Source organism: Salmo trutta, chromosome 34, assembly GCF_901001165.1.
Source record: "Salmo trutta chromosome 34, fSalTru1.1, whole genome shotgun sequence".
NCBI classification, from domain to species: Eukaryota; Metazoa; Chordata; class Actinopteri; order Salmoniformes; family Salmonidae; genus Salmo; species Salmo trutta.
Genome location: NC_042990.1, coordinates 24178835 through 24196603, shown reverse-complemented (window position 1 = coordinate 24196603; position 17769 = coordinate 24178835). Strand labels below are relative to the sequence as shown.

Sequence of the window (17769 nt, the reverse complement as noted above, 5' to 3'; positions counted from 1 at the left end):
TTGGTCCCATAGCATAACCAGGTAGTCACAACCTTGCTAATCTTAGTGTAACCATGGTAATCATTGTTTGTACCTAAAACACTTCAGTGCACCCACCTAGCGACCGCTCTTCTCCTCCCTCTCCTGTCCTCCCTACTCTTCTACCCTCCCTCTCTCTCCTTCCTCCCTACTCTTCTACCCTCCCTCTCTCTCTTTCCTCCCTACTCTTCTACCCTCCCTCCCTCTCTCTCCTTCCTCCCTACTCTTCTACCCTCCCTCTCTCTCCTTCCTCCCTACTCTTCTACCCTCCCTCTCTCTCTTTCCTCCCTACTCTTCTACCCTCCCTCCCTCTCCTTCCTCCCTACTCTTCTACCCTCCCTCCCTCTCTCTCCTTCCTCCCTACTCTTCTACCCTCCCTCCCTCTCTCTCCTTCCTCCCTACTCTTCTACCCTCCCTCTCTCTCTTTCCTCCCTACTCTTCTACCCTCCCTCCCTCTCCTTCCTCCCTACTCTTCTACCCTCCCTCCCTCTCTCTCCTTCCTCCCTACTCTTCTACCCTCCCTCCCTCTCTCTCCTTCCTCCCTACTCTTCTACCCTCCCTCCCTCTCTCTCCTTCCTCCCTACTCTTCTACCCTCCCTCCCTCTCTCTCCTTCCTCCCTACTCTTCTACCCTCCCTCTCTCTCTTTCCTCCCTACTCTTCTACCTCCCTCTCTCTCTTTCCTCCCTACTCTTCTACCCTCCCTCCCTCTCCTTCCTCCCTACTCTTCTACCCTACCTCCCTCTCTCTCCTTCCTCCCTACTCTTCTACCCTCCCTCCCTCTCTCTCCTTCCTCCCTACTCTTCTACCCTCCCTCCCTCTCTCTCCTTCCTCCCTACTCTTCTACCCTCCCTCCCTCTCTCTCCTTCCTCCCTACTCTTCTACCCTCCCTCTCTCTCCTTCCTCCCTACTCTTCTACCCTCCCTCTCCCTTCCTCCCTACTCTTCTACCCTCCCTCTCTCTCCTTCCTCCCTACTCTTCTACCCTCCCTCTCTCTCCTTCCTCCCTACTCTTCTACCCTCCCTCTCTCTCCTTCCTCCCTACTTCTACCCTCCCTCTCTCTCCTTCCTCCCTACTCTTCTACCCCCTCTCTCTCCTTCCTCCCTACTCTTCTACCCTCTCTCTCCCTTCCTCCCTACTCTTCTACCCTCCCTCTCCCTTCCTCCCTACTCTTCTACCCTCCCTCTCCCTTCCTCCCTACTCTTCTACCCTCCCTCTCTCTCCTTCCTCCCTACTCTTCTACCCTCCCTCTCTCCTTCCTCCCTACTCTTCTACCCTCCCTCTCTCCTTCCTCCCTACTCTTCTACCCTCTCTCTCTCCTTCCTCCCTACTCTTCTACCCTCTCTCTCTCCTTCCTCCCTACTCTTCTACCTTCTACCCTCCCTCTCCCTTCCTCCCTACTCTTCTACCCTCCCTCTCTCTCCTTCCTCCCTACTCTTCTACCCTCCCTCTCCCTTCCTCCCTACTCTTCTATCCTCCCTCTCTCCTTCTTTTCCCATTCTCACACTGCACTTCTGCAAGTACCCCTCTCTGACCTGAGAGTCAACTATAGTACAAGGGTTGTTCCGCCAATTAGGTGCCTTTTGTCCGGGACGATACCAGTATCGCAATTAGGGATGTATGATATATTGGTGAACACATCGGAATCGGACGATATTAGCTAAAAATGCCACCATCGGTATCGGTCGATGTGCAAAACCATGTCACAGCTGACGTGCATACCTATATAACGAAGGTACATGACGTAAAATTTTGCGCTATACGTGCAACACAACATTCCTAAACTAGCCAACAATGTCTGCTGTGTGGCTCGAGCAGTCAATAAGTCAACATTTCAGCGAAACAACTCAAAGGCGAAATCCATTAAAGCCAAGATAATGGAATTCATTACCCTTGACAATCAACCGTTCTCTGTCGTGGGTGATGTTGGCTTTCGCCAACTGGTCGAGCACCGGTTAACACTACCAAGTGCGCTATTTTTCCGATGTTGCCCTACCGGAGTTACACAGTAATAGCTTCACTGCTATTAGCTTCACGACCTACATACTATGGAACACCGTTTGAGTCTTTGCGTGTCAAAAAAGATACAGTAGCACTGTCAAAGCTGTACAAAAAGTCTGCAAACAAGCAAACACCGGCCACAAACAATGTGTTTACAATACCACTTTGGTAATAAAGCATAATTTGTTCGACCGCAACTTCTGGGGTAGCTAGCTTTAGCTTTGTACCTAGCTAGCACTAATACAACCAGCCTGAAAACAATGACCAGTAGAAACTGCAGTCATTTTCATTATTCTTAGCAATGATTTAGGAATCCTTGTAAGTAAGTATTAGCTAGGTTGCCACTTGTTGTTCGCCTATTGAAATTGAACTTCGGTTCATGAAAATAAATAACTAGCCAGCTACTTAACCCTGTTGCCCAAAGCTAACGTTATAAGCAGCCAGCTAGCTTCATCTGGCTAGTGAGGCTCGACCGGACTGGGTTGTGTGTTGTGAAGCTAGCCACAATAAGGATTAGGCACAATAGTGGAATTTGCGGTTTGCCTTCAAAATAAAAGTATGTCATTGACAGTGATGCAAATAAATACACTAGTAGAATTATGCCATACTTTTATTTTGAAGGCTAACCGCAAAGTCCACTATTGTGGCTAATCCTTATTGTGGCTAGCTTCACATAGATGGGTCCAACCACCATTAATAAAAAAAGAACTGTCTTATAAATTAGGGTTATTTTAGATGATGACACCTAGCTATATAGTTAGCTAGCATAATTATACTAGCTAGCTAACTATACCTACTGAAACAGATTATGTAGTGTTATTTGACTTATATTTTTTGATACGCAAAGACTCAAACGGCGTTCCATAGAAATCCTGGTTGAAAATGAAACGACTGAACAAATTAACAACGAAACAGCACAGCAAGTAAGAGAAAGAAATTAGGTTTTGATTATGTTTTACTGGTAATGGGGACACATAAATGCCAACAAAATAACTTTTTGCTGTGTGTGTGTAACCTTTATTTAACTAGGCAAGTGCAAATTCTTATTTACAATGACGGCCCGGACGACGCTGGACCAATTGTGCACCGCCCTATGGGACTCCCAATCACGGCCGGATGTGATCCAGCCTGGATTCAAACCAGGGACTGTAGTGACGCCTCTTGCATTGAGATGCAGTGCCTTAGACCGTTGCGTCCATGTGTGTGTTAACTATTTAACTGTACTAGAATGTTCAAAAGGCCGCTCACATTTTAAATATCGGTTATCGGTATCGTTTTTTGAGGGCAAGGAAAATATTGTATATCGGCCAAAAATGTCATCGGTGCATCACTAATTGCAATACTCATTAGTGTCGCGACAAGGAAACAATACACAAAGTGGATTTATCTTCTTTAGGAAAACCGCCCTAACAACATTATGTTGTCATCCAGAGTCACATTTATTTATTTTCCATGTATATGCAATATTTTACATACAGACGTTTTTTTAAAGGACCAAAGAGTTTGGACTGGTTCGTATTTACATTTTTGCCATAGAAAAAATATTGTGACACTGGTATCGTCACAGCCCTATAATACAATTGTAAAAATATATATTTTTTAATATATATATATATATTTTTTTAAATCTAGCCTCCTATCTATGGGTAACGGGTTGACGTGTTATGCTCGACCTGCTCAGTTTTTCACCACAAAACACCAGAAAATGGCCAAAAGGAGTAGAACGAGCTCATCTGCTTTAACACTTTGATTTCGCTATTAGATGGTCAATGTTTGTTTAGAATTATTACTTTTTTTTAAGGAATAGTTTCACCATATTTAAACGAGAGTTACGTTCATGTAACAGGGTTGACCTTAAAATGAGGAACATGTTTATTTGACCTTAGAATGAATCACATTAAATAAATAATAATCTTCAGAATAACTAGGGCTTTACAATGATGGTGTAAACTTGGAGACATTTTGGGGTTAACTGGTTAAAATCTTCCTAGAAGTCACAGAGGATGCTTTATTCATATAAAAAAAATCAGATTTATTGAATTTTCCCTGTTGACTATATTGAAGGAAACTTAATTTAATATAAAAGGCTTTTCAAATATTTGTGCAAAATTTCTACTTAAAATATCAAAGGCACTAATATCGTGGCACGACCCACTGGAATACCAACAGTAGCAAAAAGGGGATTCTCTCAGTCACAAGATTCTCTCTCTGTCTTGTCATTCCAGGAGAATGGAATATTCCGTATCACAGCATATAACTGAAGCATATTACCACAAGTGATAGTCACTCCACTCTCTGACTCACTGTCATGTCTCTGAGCCAGTGCAGCGTTCCCAACACACTGTTGTTGGTAGGCTGGGGCGGTATACTGTATAGCAGGGTATTTGGAACTAGCCACGGGATGGGTTTTTAATAGTCAATACTGTTGAAACTATTTCATCTGGGTTTAAAAAAAAAATAAAAAATTTACACATTGAATATTTGTAGCTACTTTTTAAGTAAATTCCTGCAGTCAACTTGTGCAATACATTAGGAGATAAAGAAGATTACGTTCTCACAATTTTTCATTATGAAGCTTACCAGTAGTCCCCAGTCACGTGGTGTTTGTTTACAAGTACACAACGAAGAGAAACCGGAGCCTTGTGAGTCACTCACGGCATGTGCCAGGTGGTCTAGTTACAGTATAGAGTACACAACTAAATGTTTGCCAGCTAAATATCTTATCTATTAAGTTAACTGTCTAAAATGTACTAAATGCTCTGCAGTTCTGTATTTGGTTTGTTCATTTAGTAGCTATCTAGCTAAGTGGTTAGCTTCTTCCAAAATCAAGCTTCACTTGGAAACCATAGTGAATCCCCTCCTGAATCAAGAGCCTTGCTGTCTAATACAGTGCTTTCGGAAAGTATTCAGACCCCTTCACTTTTTCCACGTTTTATTACGTTACACACTTATTATAAAGTGTAATAAAAAATGTTCCTTATCAATCTACACACACTACCCCATAATGACAAAGCGAAAACAGTTTTTTAGACATTTTTGCAAATGTATAAAAATAAATCAAGTATTCAGTAATCAGACTGCCAGGTCGCAGTTGTAAATGAGAACTTGTTCTCAACTAGCCTACCTGGTTAAATAAAGGTGAAATAAAATAAATAAAAATATGACTCGAAATCGAGTTCAGGTGCATCCTGTTTCCATTGATCATCCTTCAGATGTTTCTACAACTTGATTGGAGTCCACCTGTGGTAAATTCAATTGATTGGACGTGATTTGGAAATGCACACACCTGTCTATATAAGGTCCCACAGTTCACAGTGCATGTCGGAGCAAAAACCAAGCCATGAGGTCGAAGGAATTGTCCGTAGAGCTCTGAGACAAGATGGTGTCAAGGCACAGATCTGGGGAAGGGTACCAAAACAATTCTAAAGCATTGAAGGTCCCCAAGAACACATTTGCCTCCATCATTCTTAAATGTAAGAAGTTTGGAACCACCAAGACACTTCCAAGAGCTGGCTGCCCAGCCAAACTGAGCAATCTGTTGAAAAAGGGCCTTGGTCATAGAGGTGACCAAGAACCAGATGATCACTCTGACAGAGCTCCAGAGTTCCTCTGTGGAGATGGGAGAACCTTCCAGAAGGACAACCATCTCTGCAGCGCTCCACCAATCAGGCCTTTATGGAAGAGTGCCCAGACGGAAGCCACTCCTCAGTAAAAGGCACATGACAGCCCGCTTGGAGTTTGTCAAAAGGCACCTAAAGGACTCAGACCATGAGAAACAAGATTCTCTGGTATGATGAAACCAAGATTGAACTCTTTGGCCTGAATGCCAAGTGTCACATCTGGAAGAAACCTGGCACCATCCCTACGGTGAAGCATGGTGGTGGCAGCATCATGCTGTGGGGATGTTTTTCAGCGGCAGGGACTAGGAGACTATTCAGTATCGAGGGAAAGATGAACGGCGCAAAGTACAGAGAGATCCTTGATAACCTGCTTAGGACCTTAGACTGGGGTGAAGGTTCACCTTCCAACAGGACAACGACCCTAAGCACACAGCCAAAACAACTCAGGAGTGGCTTCAGGACAAGTCTCTGAATGCCTTGAATGGCCCAGCCAGAGCCCGGACTTGAACCCGATCAAACCTCTCTGGAGAGACCTGAAAAAAGCTGTACAACGACGCTCCCCATCCAACCTGACAGAGCTTGAGACGATCTGCAGAGAAGAATGGGAGAAACTTCCCAAATACAGGTGTGCCAAGCTTGTAGCGTAATACCCAAGAAGACTCCAGGCTGCCAAAGGTGCTTACTGAGTATAAATAAAAACAACCCTGAAATATCACATTTACATAAGCATTCAGCAGGTAGCCTAGTGGTTAGAGCGTTGGGCCAGTAACCGAAAGGTTGCTAGATCGAATCCCCAAGCTGACAAGGTAAAAATCTGTCGTTCTGCCCCTGAACAAGGCAGTTAACACACTGTTCCTAGGCCATCCATTGTAAATAATAATTTGTTCTTAACTGACTTGCCTAGAGGTTCAATAAAAATACAAAATTCCAGAGTATCCTGGTATGGCACAAGGCAGATATGAGAATCTGGATTCAGCCCAAGCCTAGTTGTTATTGACTGTGTTATTGACCATCTCTCTTTTCTGTAGGTATTATGATCAGCTGTGTGCCGTGGAGCCCAAGTTTCCCTTCTCTGAAAACCAGGTACATATAATCTCTCATCCACTCAATACAAAATACACACTGTTGCTGAAAACAATAGAATACAGTATGTGTCTGCGTGGTACAGAGAATCACGTCACACATGAAATGCTAATAAAAAATGAGGTTTGTTTGATGATGTTGCTAATCTCTCTTTCTGTGTTCCTGCAGCTGTGTCTAACCTTCACATGGAAAGATGCCTTTGATAAGGGCTCACTGTTCGGGGGCTCAGTCAAACTAGGTACGCTACACACACACATACGAGGCCTGCGGGCGTGGTTGTTCCAGTAGGTGTAGGAGGCAGTTATATTATATGATGGGTGTTCGCTCCTTGTCTTTTTCAACATATCAGGGTTTCCGTTACCCGGCTTTTGGCCGATCAAATAAATTAAGTGACAATAAATTAAATCGTAGACGGCCAAACTGCCCAGGGCTGCCTATCATAAACCCAGATTTTGCGCTTCAGCACCATTCTCTCACTCATTACACTCTGCCTTATGTGCATGCACCTGCTGCTAAGGAGAGAGGAGCTTTGGCCTAGGCTACTGTTGATTGCGAAGATGGAGACCTTTTACATTTAAATCAAATGAAAGTTAGAGAGTATGCCTACAAGGGGAATGTCCTCCGTATGGACAAGTTTTAATATTGTAGGTGACAAAGATGCGAGAAACGTTGTTGTGGCTACTGTGCAACTCGCTCATTGTTATTATTTTAGGCCTATTTATTCATCTAAACCAGTTCTTTAAATATGCAAAACATGTTTTGTTTCATTCTGATGAGTCATTTTTGTTGGCTAAATTCAGTTTGATTTGTCTTTTTAATTGTATGCTCTGTGTTTAGTTATGTTATAAGTAGGCCTGTTGTAAAATTAATATCGTTCGCATATTGCTGTCATAGCCTGTTCAAAGCTTTTGTTTAAAACAGTTTTTAAAAGTGTTTTGTTTAATTCTGTTGAGCCATTTTCTTTAGCTAAATTAAGTTCCAACTGTAATGTTGTATTAGCCGCAATATAATATCCTACTCGTATTTACCCTATAAACAATGGCTGGACTTAATTACTTTTGGTCTGGCTATTATACTGCCAGCCTATGATATGAAGGCAGTGCGTACCGGCAGTCCAACTGACTTACACTCCTTGAACTTGAGGCGAGGAAGAATGTTTTAGGCCTACCAGAGTTACTCCTGTAATCTAACAATATAATGCTTATCTTTATAAAAAATATTCTGATAGAAAATGTACGAATTAGCTGTATATATCTGTATAGCAGACGCAGTAGCATATCTGACAAGGATAAAGAAATGCATGTCCTGTCATATCATGCCGCCAGCATATCTCCATCTCTCTCTCTCTGGGGCCTAAGCTTTTCTTTCTTTTATATTTATGGCACCGGATGAGATGGCAGCCGTTTTACGGGCTCCTAACCAATAGTGCTATTGTGTGTGTGTTTTTCACGTTATTTGAAACTTATTTTGTACATAATGTTTCGGCCACCGTCTCTTATGACCGAAAAGAGCTTCTGGAAATCAGGACAGCGATTATTCACCTCATACTAGACGGAGATTCTTTTCTTTAACGTGTGTACATGCGAAGGATTTACTTCAGACACCGGACAAGGCCCAAATTCCCGTCATTCGCATGAAGAAGAGACGGAGATAGCGAGGACGTAGGTCGGGGTGCCTTGTAAGGATCCGACGGCGAGTGGGTAGTCCGCCTCTACCATCAGTCCTATTAGCCAACGTGCAGTCATTGGATAATAAACTGGGTGAGCTCCGATCAAGACTATCCTACCAACGGGACATTAACTGTAATATCTTATGTTTCACTGAGTCGTGGCTGAATAAGGACATGGATAACATACAGCTGGCTGAGTTTTCCGTTTATTGGCAAGACAGAACATCTGCCTCCGGTAAGACAGGGGGTGGTGGTCGGTGTCTATTTGTAAATAACTGCTGGTATTCGGAATCTAATATTAAGGAAGTCTCAAGGTTTTGCTCGCCTGAGGTAGAGTTTCTCATGGTAAGCTGTAGATCACACTATTTACCAAGAGAGTTTTCATCTGTATTTGTCGTAGCTGTCAATTTACCACCACAAACCAATGCTGGCACTAAAACGGCATTCAACGAGCTATATAAGGCCATAAGCAAACAAGAAAATGCTCATCCAGAGGTGGTGCTTCTAGTGGCCGGGGACTTTAATGCAGGGAAACTTACATCCATTTTTACCTAATTTCTGCCAGCATGTTACATATGTAACCAGAGGAGGGAAAAAAACTCTACACCACCTTTAATCCACACACAGAGACGCGTACAAAAATCTCCCTCGCCCTCCATTTTGCAAATCTGACCATAACTCTATCCTCCTGATTCCTGCTTACCAGCAAAAACTAAAACAGGAAGTACCAGTGACTCTCTCAATACAGAAGTGGTCAGATGACACATATGCTAAGCTACAGAACTGTTTTGCTAACACAGACTGGAATATGTTCCTGGATTCTTCCGATGGTATTGAGGAGTACACAACATCAGTCACTGGCTTCATCAATAAGTGAATCGATTACATCGTCCACACAGTGACCGTACGTACAGTCCCAGTCAAAGGTTTTAGAACACCTACTCATTCAAAGGTTTTTTCCTTTTATTTTACTATTTTCTACATTGTAGAATAAAAGTGAAGACATCGAAACTATGAAATAACATACGGAATCATGTAGTAACAAAAAAACTTAAACCCAGTAGCCTGCCTTAACCTTGATGACAGCTTTGCACACGCTTGGCATTCTCTCAACCAGCTTCACCTGGAATGCTTTTCCAACAGTCTTGAAGGAGTTCCCACATGCTGAGCACTTGTTGGCTGCTTTTCCTTCACTCTGTGGTCCAACTCATCCCAAACCATCTCAATTGGGTTGAGGTCCGGTGAATTGTGGAGGCCAGGTCATCTGAGAAGAAATTTATGAAATGTATGCACTCACTACTGTAAGTCGCTCTGGATAAGAGCGTCTGCTAAAATGACCAACATGATGCAACACTCCATCACTCTCCTTCTTGGTCAAATAGCCCTTAGCCTGGAGGTGTGTTGGGTCATTGTCCTGTTGAGAAACAAATGATAATCCCACTAAGTGCAAACCAGATGGGATGGCATATCACTGCAGAATGCTGTGGTAGCCATGCTGGTTAAGTGTGCCTTGAATTATAAATAAATCACAGACCGTGTCACCAGCAAAGCACCATCACACCACCACCTCCATACTTCACAGTGGGAACCACACATGCGGAGATCATCCGTTCACCTGCTCTGCGTCTCACAAAGACACAGCAGTTGGAATCTCAAATTTGGGCTCATCAGACCAAAGGACATGTTTCCACTGGTCTAATGTCCATTGCTCGTGTTTTTTGATCCAAGCAAGTCTCTTCTTATTGGTGTCCTTTAGAAGTGGTTTCTTTGCATCAATTCGATCATGAAGGTCTGATTCACGCAGTCTCCTCTGAACAGTTGATGTTGAGATGTCTGTAACTTGAACTCTGTGAAGCATTTATTTGTGCTGCAATTTCTGAGGTGCAGTTAACTCTAATGAACTTAGTTTTGTTGTCTCCACTATTATTCTACAATATTGAAAATAAAGGAAAACCCTTGAATGAGTAGGTGTGTCCAACCTTTTGACTGGTACTGTACATACCCCCACCAGAAGCCATGGATTACAGCCAACATCCGCACTATCTAAAGGGTAGAGCTGCCACTTTCAAGGAGCGGGACTCTAACCCGGACATTTCTAAGAAAGCCCGCTATGCCCCACCATCAAACAGGCAAAGCGCCAATACAGGACTAAGATTGAATTGTACTACACTGGCTCCGACGCTTGTCCGATGTGGCAATGCATGCAAACTATTACGGACTACAAAGGGAAGCACAGCCGCGAGCTGACCAGTGACACGAGCCTACCAGACGAGCTAAATCACTTCTATGCTTGCTTCAAGGCAAGCAACACTGAAGCATGCATTAGAGCACCAGCTGTTCTGGACGACTGTGTGGTCATGCGTTCCGTAGCTGATGTGAGTAACCCCTTTAAACAGGTCAACATTCACAAGGCCGCAGTGCCAGACTGATTACCAGGATGTGTACTCCTAGCATGCGCTGACCAACTGGCAAGTGTCTTCACTATCATTTTTAACCTCTCCCTGTTCGAGTCTGTAATACCAACATGTTTCAAGCAGACCACCATAGTCCCTGTGCCCAAGAACACCCAGCTATCTTCCCTAAATGACTACCAACCCATAGCACTCACATCTGTAGCCATGAAGTGCTTTGAAAGGCTGGTCATGGCTCACATCATTATCCCAGAAACGCTAGACCCACTCCAATTTCCATGCCACCCCAACAGATCCACAGATGACGCAATCTCTATTGCACTCCACACTGCCCTTTCCCACTTGGACAAAAGGAACACCTATATGAGAATGCTATTCATTGACTACAGCTCAGTGTTCAACACCATAGTGCCCTCAAAGCTCATCACTAAGCTAAGGACCCTGGGACTAAACACCTCCCTCCAACTGGATCCTGGACTTCCTGACAGGCCGCTCCCAGGTAGTTAGGGTAGGTAACACATCTGCCATGCTGATCCTCAACACAGGGGCCCCTCAGGGGTGCATGCTCAGTCCCCTCCTGTACTCCCTGTTCACCCATGACTGCATGGCCAAGTACGACTCCAATACCATCATTAAGTTTGCCGACGACACAACAATGGTAGGCCTGATCACCGACAACGATGAGACGGCCTATAGGAAGGATGTCAGAGACCTGGCAGTGTGGTGCCAGCATAACAACCTCTCCCTCAATGTGATCAAGAAAAGGAGATGATCATGGTCTACAGGAAAAGGTCTGAGCACACCCATTCTCATCAACGGGACTATAGTGGAGCAGGTTGAGAGCTTCATGTTCCTTGATATCCACATCACCAATGAACTATCATGGTCCAAACACACCAAGACAGTTGTGAAGAGAGCATGACGATGCCTATTCTCCCTCAGGAGACTGAAAAGATTTGGCATGGGTCCTCAGATCCTCAAAAAGTTCTACAGCTACATCATTGAGAGCGTCCTGACTGGTTGCATCACCACCTGGTATGGCAACTGCTCGGTCTCCATCCGCAAGGCACTACAGAGGGTAGTGCGTACGGCCCAGTACATCACTGGGGCCAAGCTTCCTGCCATCCAGGACCTCTATACCAGGTGGTGTCAGAGGAAGGCCCTAAAAATTGTCAGACTCCAGCCACCCTAGTCATAAACTGTTCTCTCTGCTACCGCATGTCAAGCGGTGCAGGAGCGCCAAATCTAGGTCCAAAAGGCTTCTTAACAGCTTTTACCCCCAAGCCATAAAACTCCTGAACAGCTAATCAAATGGCTACCCGGACTATTTGCATTGACCCCACCCCCATTTTCTACGCTGCTGCTATTCTCTGTTTATTATCTATGTTTAGTCACTTTACCTCTACCTACATGTACATATTACCCCGACTAACCTATCACTATTCACTAACCTATCGCTATTCTACCACCTATCACTATTCTCTGTTTATTATCTATGTTTAGTCACTTTACCTCTACCTACATGTACATATTACCCCGACTAACCTATCACTATTCTCTGTTTATTATCTATGTTTAGTCACTTTACCTCTACCTACATGTACATATTACCCCGACTAACCTATCACTATTCTCTGTTTATTATCTATGTTTAGTCACTTTACCTCTACCTACATGTACATATTACCCCGACTAACCTATCACTATTCTCTGTTTTATTATCTATGTTTAGTCACTTTACCTCTACCTACATGTACATATTACCCCGACTAACCTATCACTATTCTCTGTTTTATTATCTATGTTTAGTCACTTTACCTCTACCTACATGTACATATTACCCCGACTAACCTATCACTATTCTCTGTTTATTATCTATGTTTAGTCACTTTACCTCTACCTACATGTACATATTACCCCGACTAACCTATCACTATTCTCTGTTTATTATCTATGTTTAGTCACTTTACCTCTACCTACATGTACATATTACCCCGACTAACCTATCACTATTCTCTGTTTATTATCTATGTTTAGTCACTTTACCTCTACCTACATGTACATATTACCCCGACTAACCTATCACTATTCTCTGTTTATTATCTATGTTTAGTCACTTTACCTCTACCTACATGTACATATTACCCCGACTAACCTATCACTATTCTCTGTTTATTATCTATGTTTAGTCACTTTACCTCTACCTACATGTACATATTACCCCGACTAACCTATCACTATTCTCTGTTTATTATCTATGTTTAGTCACTTTACCTCTACCTACATGTACATATTACCCCGAATAACCTATCACTATTCACTAACCTATCGCTATTCTACCACCTATCACTATTCTCTGTTTATTATCTATGTTTAGTCACTTTACCTCTACCTACATGTACATATTACCCCGACTAACCTATCACTATTCACTAACCTATCGCTATTCTACCACCTATCACTATTCTCAGTTTATTATCTATGTTTAGTCACTTTACCTCTACCTACATGTACATATTACCCCGACTAACCTATCACTATTCACTAACCTATCGCTATTCTACCACCTATCACTATTCTCTGTTTATTATCTATGTTTAGTCACTTTACCTCTACCTACATGTACATATTACCCCGACTAACCTATCACTATTCTCTGTTTATTATCTATGTTTAGTCACTTTACCTCTACCTACATGTACATATTACCCCGACTAACCTATCACTATTCTCTGTTTATTATCTATGTTTAGTCACTTTACCTCTACCTACATGTACATATTACCCCGACTAACCTATCACTATTCTCTGTTTATTATCTATGTTTAGTCACTTTACCTCTACCTACATGTACATATTACCCCGACTAACCTATCACTATTCTCTGTTTATTATCTATGTTTAGTCACTTTACCTCTACCTACATGTACATATTACCCCGACTAACCTATCACTATTCTCTGTTTATTATCTATGTTTAGTCACTTTACCTCTACCTACATGTACATATTACCCCGACTAACCTATCACTATTCTCTGTTTATTATCTATGTTTAGTCACTTTACCTCTACCTACATGTACATATTACCCCGACTAACCTATCACTATTCTCTGTTTATTATCTATGTTTAGTCACTTTACCTCTACCTACATGTACATATTACCCCGACTAACCTATCACTATTCTCTGTTTATTATCTATGTTTAGTCACTTTACCTCTACCTACATGTACATATTACCCCCGACTAACCTATCACTATTCTCTGTTTATTATCTATGTTTAGTCACTTTACCTCTACCTACATGTACATATTACCCCGACTAACCTATCACTATTCTCTGTTTATTATCTATGTTTAGTCACTTTACCTCTACCTACATGTACATATTACCCCCGACTAACCTATCACTATTCTCTGTTTATTATCTATGTTTAGTCACTTTACCTCTACCTACATGTACATATTACCCCGACTAACCTATCACTATTCTCTGTTTATTATCTATGTTTAGTCACTTTACCTCTACCTACATGTACATATTACCCCGACTAACCTATCACTATTCTCTGTTTATTATCTATGTTTAGTCACTTTACCTCTACCTACATGTACATATTACCCCGACTAACCTATCACTATTCTCTGTTTATTATCTATGTTTAGTCACTTTACCTCTACCTACATGTACATATTACCCCGACTAACCTATCACTATTCTCTGTTTATTATCTATGTTTAGTCACTTTACCTCTACCTACATGTACATATTACCCCGACTAACCTATCACTATTCTCTGTTTATTATCTATGTTTAGTCACTTTACCTCTACCTACATGTACATATTACCCCGACTAACCTATCACTATTCTCTGTTTATTATCTATGTTTAGTCACTTTACCTCTACCTACATGTACATATTACCCCCGACTAACCTATCACTATTCTCTGTTTATTATCTATGTTTAGTCACTTTACCTCTACCTACATGTACATATTACCCCGACTAACCTATCACTATTCTCTGTTTATTATCTATGTTTAGTCACTTTACCTCTACCTACATGTACATATTACCCCGACTAACCTATCACTATTCTCTGTTTATTATCTATGTTTAGTCACTTTACCTCTACCTACATGTACATATTACCCCGACTAACCTATCACTATTCTCTGTTTATTATCTATGTTTAGTCACTTTACCTCTACCTACATGTACATATTACCCCGACTAACCTATCACTATTCTCTGTTTATTATCTATGTTTAGTCACTTTACCTCTACCTACATGTACATATTACCCCGACTAACCTATCACTATTCTCTGTTTATTATCTATGTTTAGTCACTTTACCTCTACCTACATGTACATATTACCCCGACTAACCTATCACTATTCTCTGTTTATTATCTATGTTTAGTCACTTTACCTCTACCTACATGTACATATTACCCCGACTAACCTATCACTATTCTCTGTTTATTATCTATGTTTAGTCACTTTACCTCTACCTACATGTACATATTACCCCGACTAACCTATCACTATTCTCTGTTTATTATCTATGTTTAGTCACTTTACCTCTACCTACATGTACATATTACCCCGACTAACCTATCACTATTCTCTGTTTATTATCTATGTTTAGTCACTTTACCTCTACCTACATGTACATATTACCCCGACTAACCTATCACTATTCTCTGTTTATTATCTATGTTTAGTCACTTTACCTCTACCTACATGTACATATTACCCCGACTAACCTATCACTATTCACTAACCTATCGCTATTCTACCACCTATCACTATTCTCTGTTTATTATCTATGTTTAGTCACTTTACCTCTACCTACATGTACATATTACCCCGACTAACCTTGACTCTGTACCAGTACCCCTTTATATAGCCTCGCTACTGTTATTTTATTGTTGCTCTTTTAACAGTTTTGTTATTTTTTTTTTTACTTTACTTCAGTTTATTTAGTAAATAATTTAACACTTTTTTAACTAAGGGCTTGTAAGTAAGCATTTCACTGTAAGGTCTATTTAGCGCATTTGATCTTTTAAATATTAATATCTTACAGTAGACACCTATAGGCCTATGAATGCAATGCCCTGATGTATTTAGTGATCAAATCTCTGACAGCTAAACCGTAAGGTGGACAATTGATATTTGAGGAAAGTAAAAACCAATAAAACAATAGGCTATAAAGTTCTGCATATGCTAAACATCGAAACAAGGGATAGTGTTTTTGTAATTTGTTTATAGGCTGGTTTTAAGGACACGTAAGTGTGGCTTATTTGGCCAATAGCCCTTGTTTATTGATTGCGCTGGCTGCGTGGATGGATGCCCTAATTGGTTACTTTCCCAATGCATATGGATGACCGGTACATTTCTCAAATGTCAGATAAATGTCAAATCTTTCAGGTCACTTGTCCAGTGCCAAATGTTCCTAATGGAAACCCTGCAACATACTTAAATTATTACCCGTCTATGGCATGTGTAGAGCTGGGCTGGCGTGTGCTATCTCACAGCGAGAGGTGGATCTCTGTAACCCTATTTTGAGGTATGTCAGCCTGATGAACAGGTGTGTTTGTGTGTTTTAGCCCTGGCCAGTCTGGGCTATGAGAAGACATGTGTGTTGTTCAATGGAGCAGCGTTGGCAAGTCAAATCGCTTCAGAACAAAACCTGGACAGCGATGAAGGACTGAAGGCCGCAGCCAAATACTACCAGGTACTACTATAGTAATACTACCAGGTTCTATAGTAACACTACTATTTATACCACATCTAATTACTACAGTACTACTGATACTACAGCCAAATACTACCAAAATCTATAGTAATACTGATATTACTACCAGGTATTACTACAGTACTGCTAATGATATTACAGCCAATGACTACCGTTTTTATAATAATACTTAAATTCTACGTAGTAATAATATAACCAATAACCCCCCCCTGCCCTTGTCTGTCTTTCCATCTCTCTCTGTCATACACTCTCTCTCCCTCTTCCACCCCTCCAGTTGGCGAGTGGAGCATTTGGTCACATTAAGGACACAGTGCTGTCGGCTCTGAACAGAGAGCCTACAATGGACATCTCTCCTGAGACCGTAGGAACCCTCAGTCTCATCATGCTGGCTCAGGCACAGGAAGTCTTCTTTCTCAAGGCTACTTCAGGTACACAGATACGTCACACACACACACATGCTATACACACACTTTACACGTGTGTGTCTATGCATAAATCAAGTAACCATAGTATCGTTTGCCCTACAGATAAGATGAAGGACGCCATCATCGCTAAACTGGCCAATCAGGCGGCAGATTTCTACAGCGACGCCTTCAAGCAGTGCCAGTACAAAGAGAACCTGCCTAAGGTGTGTGTGTGTGAGTGAGTGTGTGTGTGAGGATAACACTCAGGGTGTGGAACTTTCCCCATTTCTCTCATTTCACTATCTCTGTTCCGATTGGTTGATTACCATAGTCTCCATTCTGATTTGTTATTCACTACCTGGGATGTTTTCTCATTGGTTGTTCTTGTTCACTACTTGGGCTGTATTCTCATTGGTGCTTTCACGGTCTCACTCCCGTTCTTATTGGTCTCTCACTACCTAATAATGAGCTTCTGAAATGATGTGTGTTTGAAATCTGACTGACCTGTCTTACTACTAAAAGACGCTCACAGACTCTCTCTCACACACACACACACACACACACACACACACACACACACACACACGTTCTGGGGTGGGAATACATGGGCTGGACTTTGCAGACACACACACACTACTTTGTAATAGTTTGGGTGAATGTTGCAGAAAGGTTAATCACTCACTCATTGCCTGTCCTGTTCTGTTCTCTCTCCCGTTATCCTCCGCTCTCTGCATCCCTCGTGGTGGTGTGTGTGTGCGCGTGTTCCTGATTTGGCTTCTGTGACGTGAAACTCGTTCGT

The 17769-nt window shown here is 41.9% G+C and overlaps 1 protein-coding gene across 3 annotated transcripts in view; it reads left to right on the top strand.

Annotated features, from left to right (window-relative positions):
- pdcd6ip (programmed cell death 6 interacting protein) overlaps nucleotides 1–17769 on the top strand; it is a 29082-nt gene that overhangs the window by 2426 nt on the left and 8887 nt on the right. For all 3 annotated transcript variants that reach the window (XM_029732323.1, XM_029732322.1, XM_029732321.1), the window contains exons 2-6: nucleotides 6666–6720; nucleotides 6889–6958; nucleotides 16418–16545; nucleotides 16841–16994; nucleotides 17094–17194. In XM_029732323.1, the coding sequence (XP_029588183.1) occupies nucleotides 6666–6720; nucleotides 6889–6958; nucleotides 16418–16545; nucleotides 16841–16994; nucleotides 17094–17194 (508 nt within the window). The remainder of the gene's footprint in view (nucleotides 1–6665; nucleotides 6721–6888; nucleotides 6959–16417; nucleotides 16546–16840; nucleotides 16995–17093; nucleotides 17195–17769) is intronic.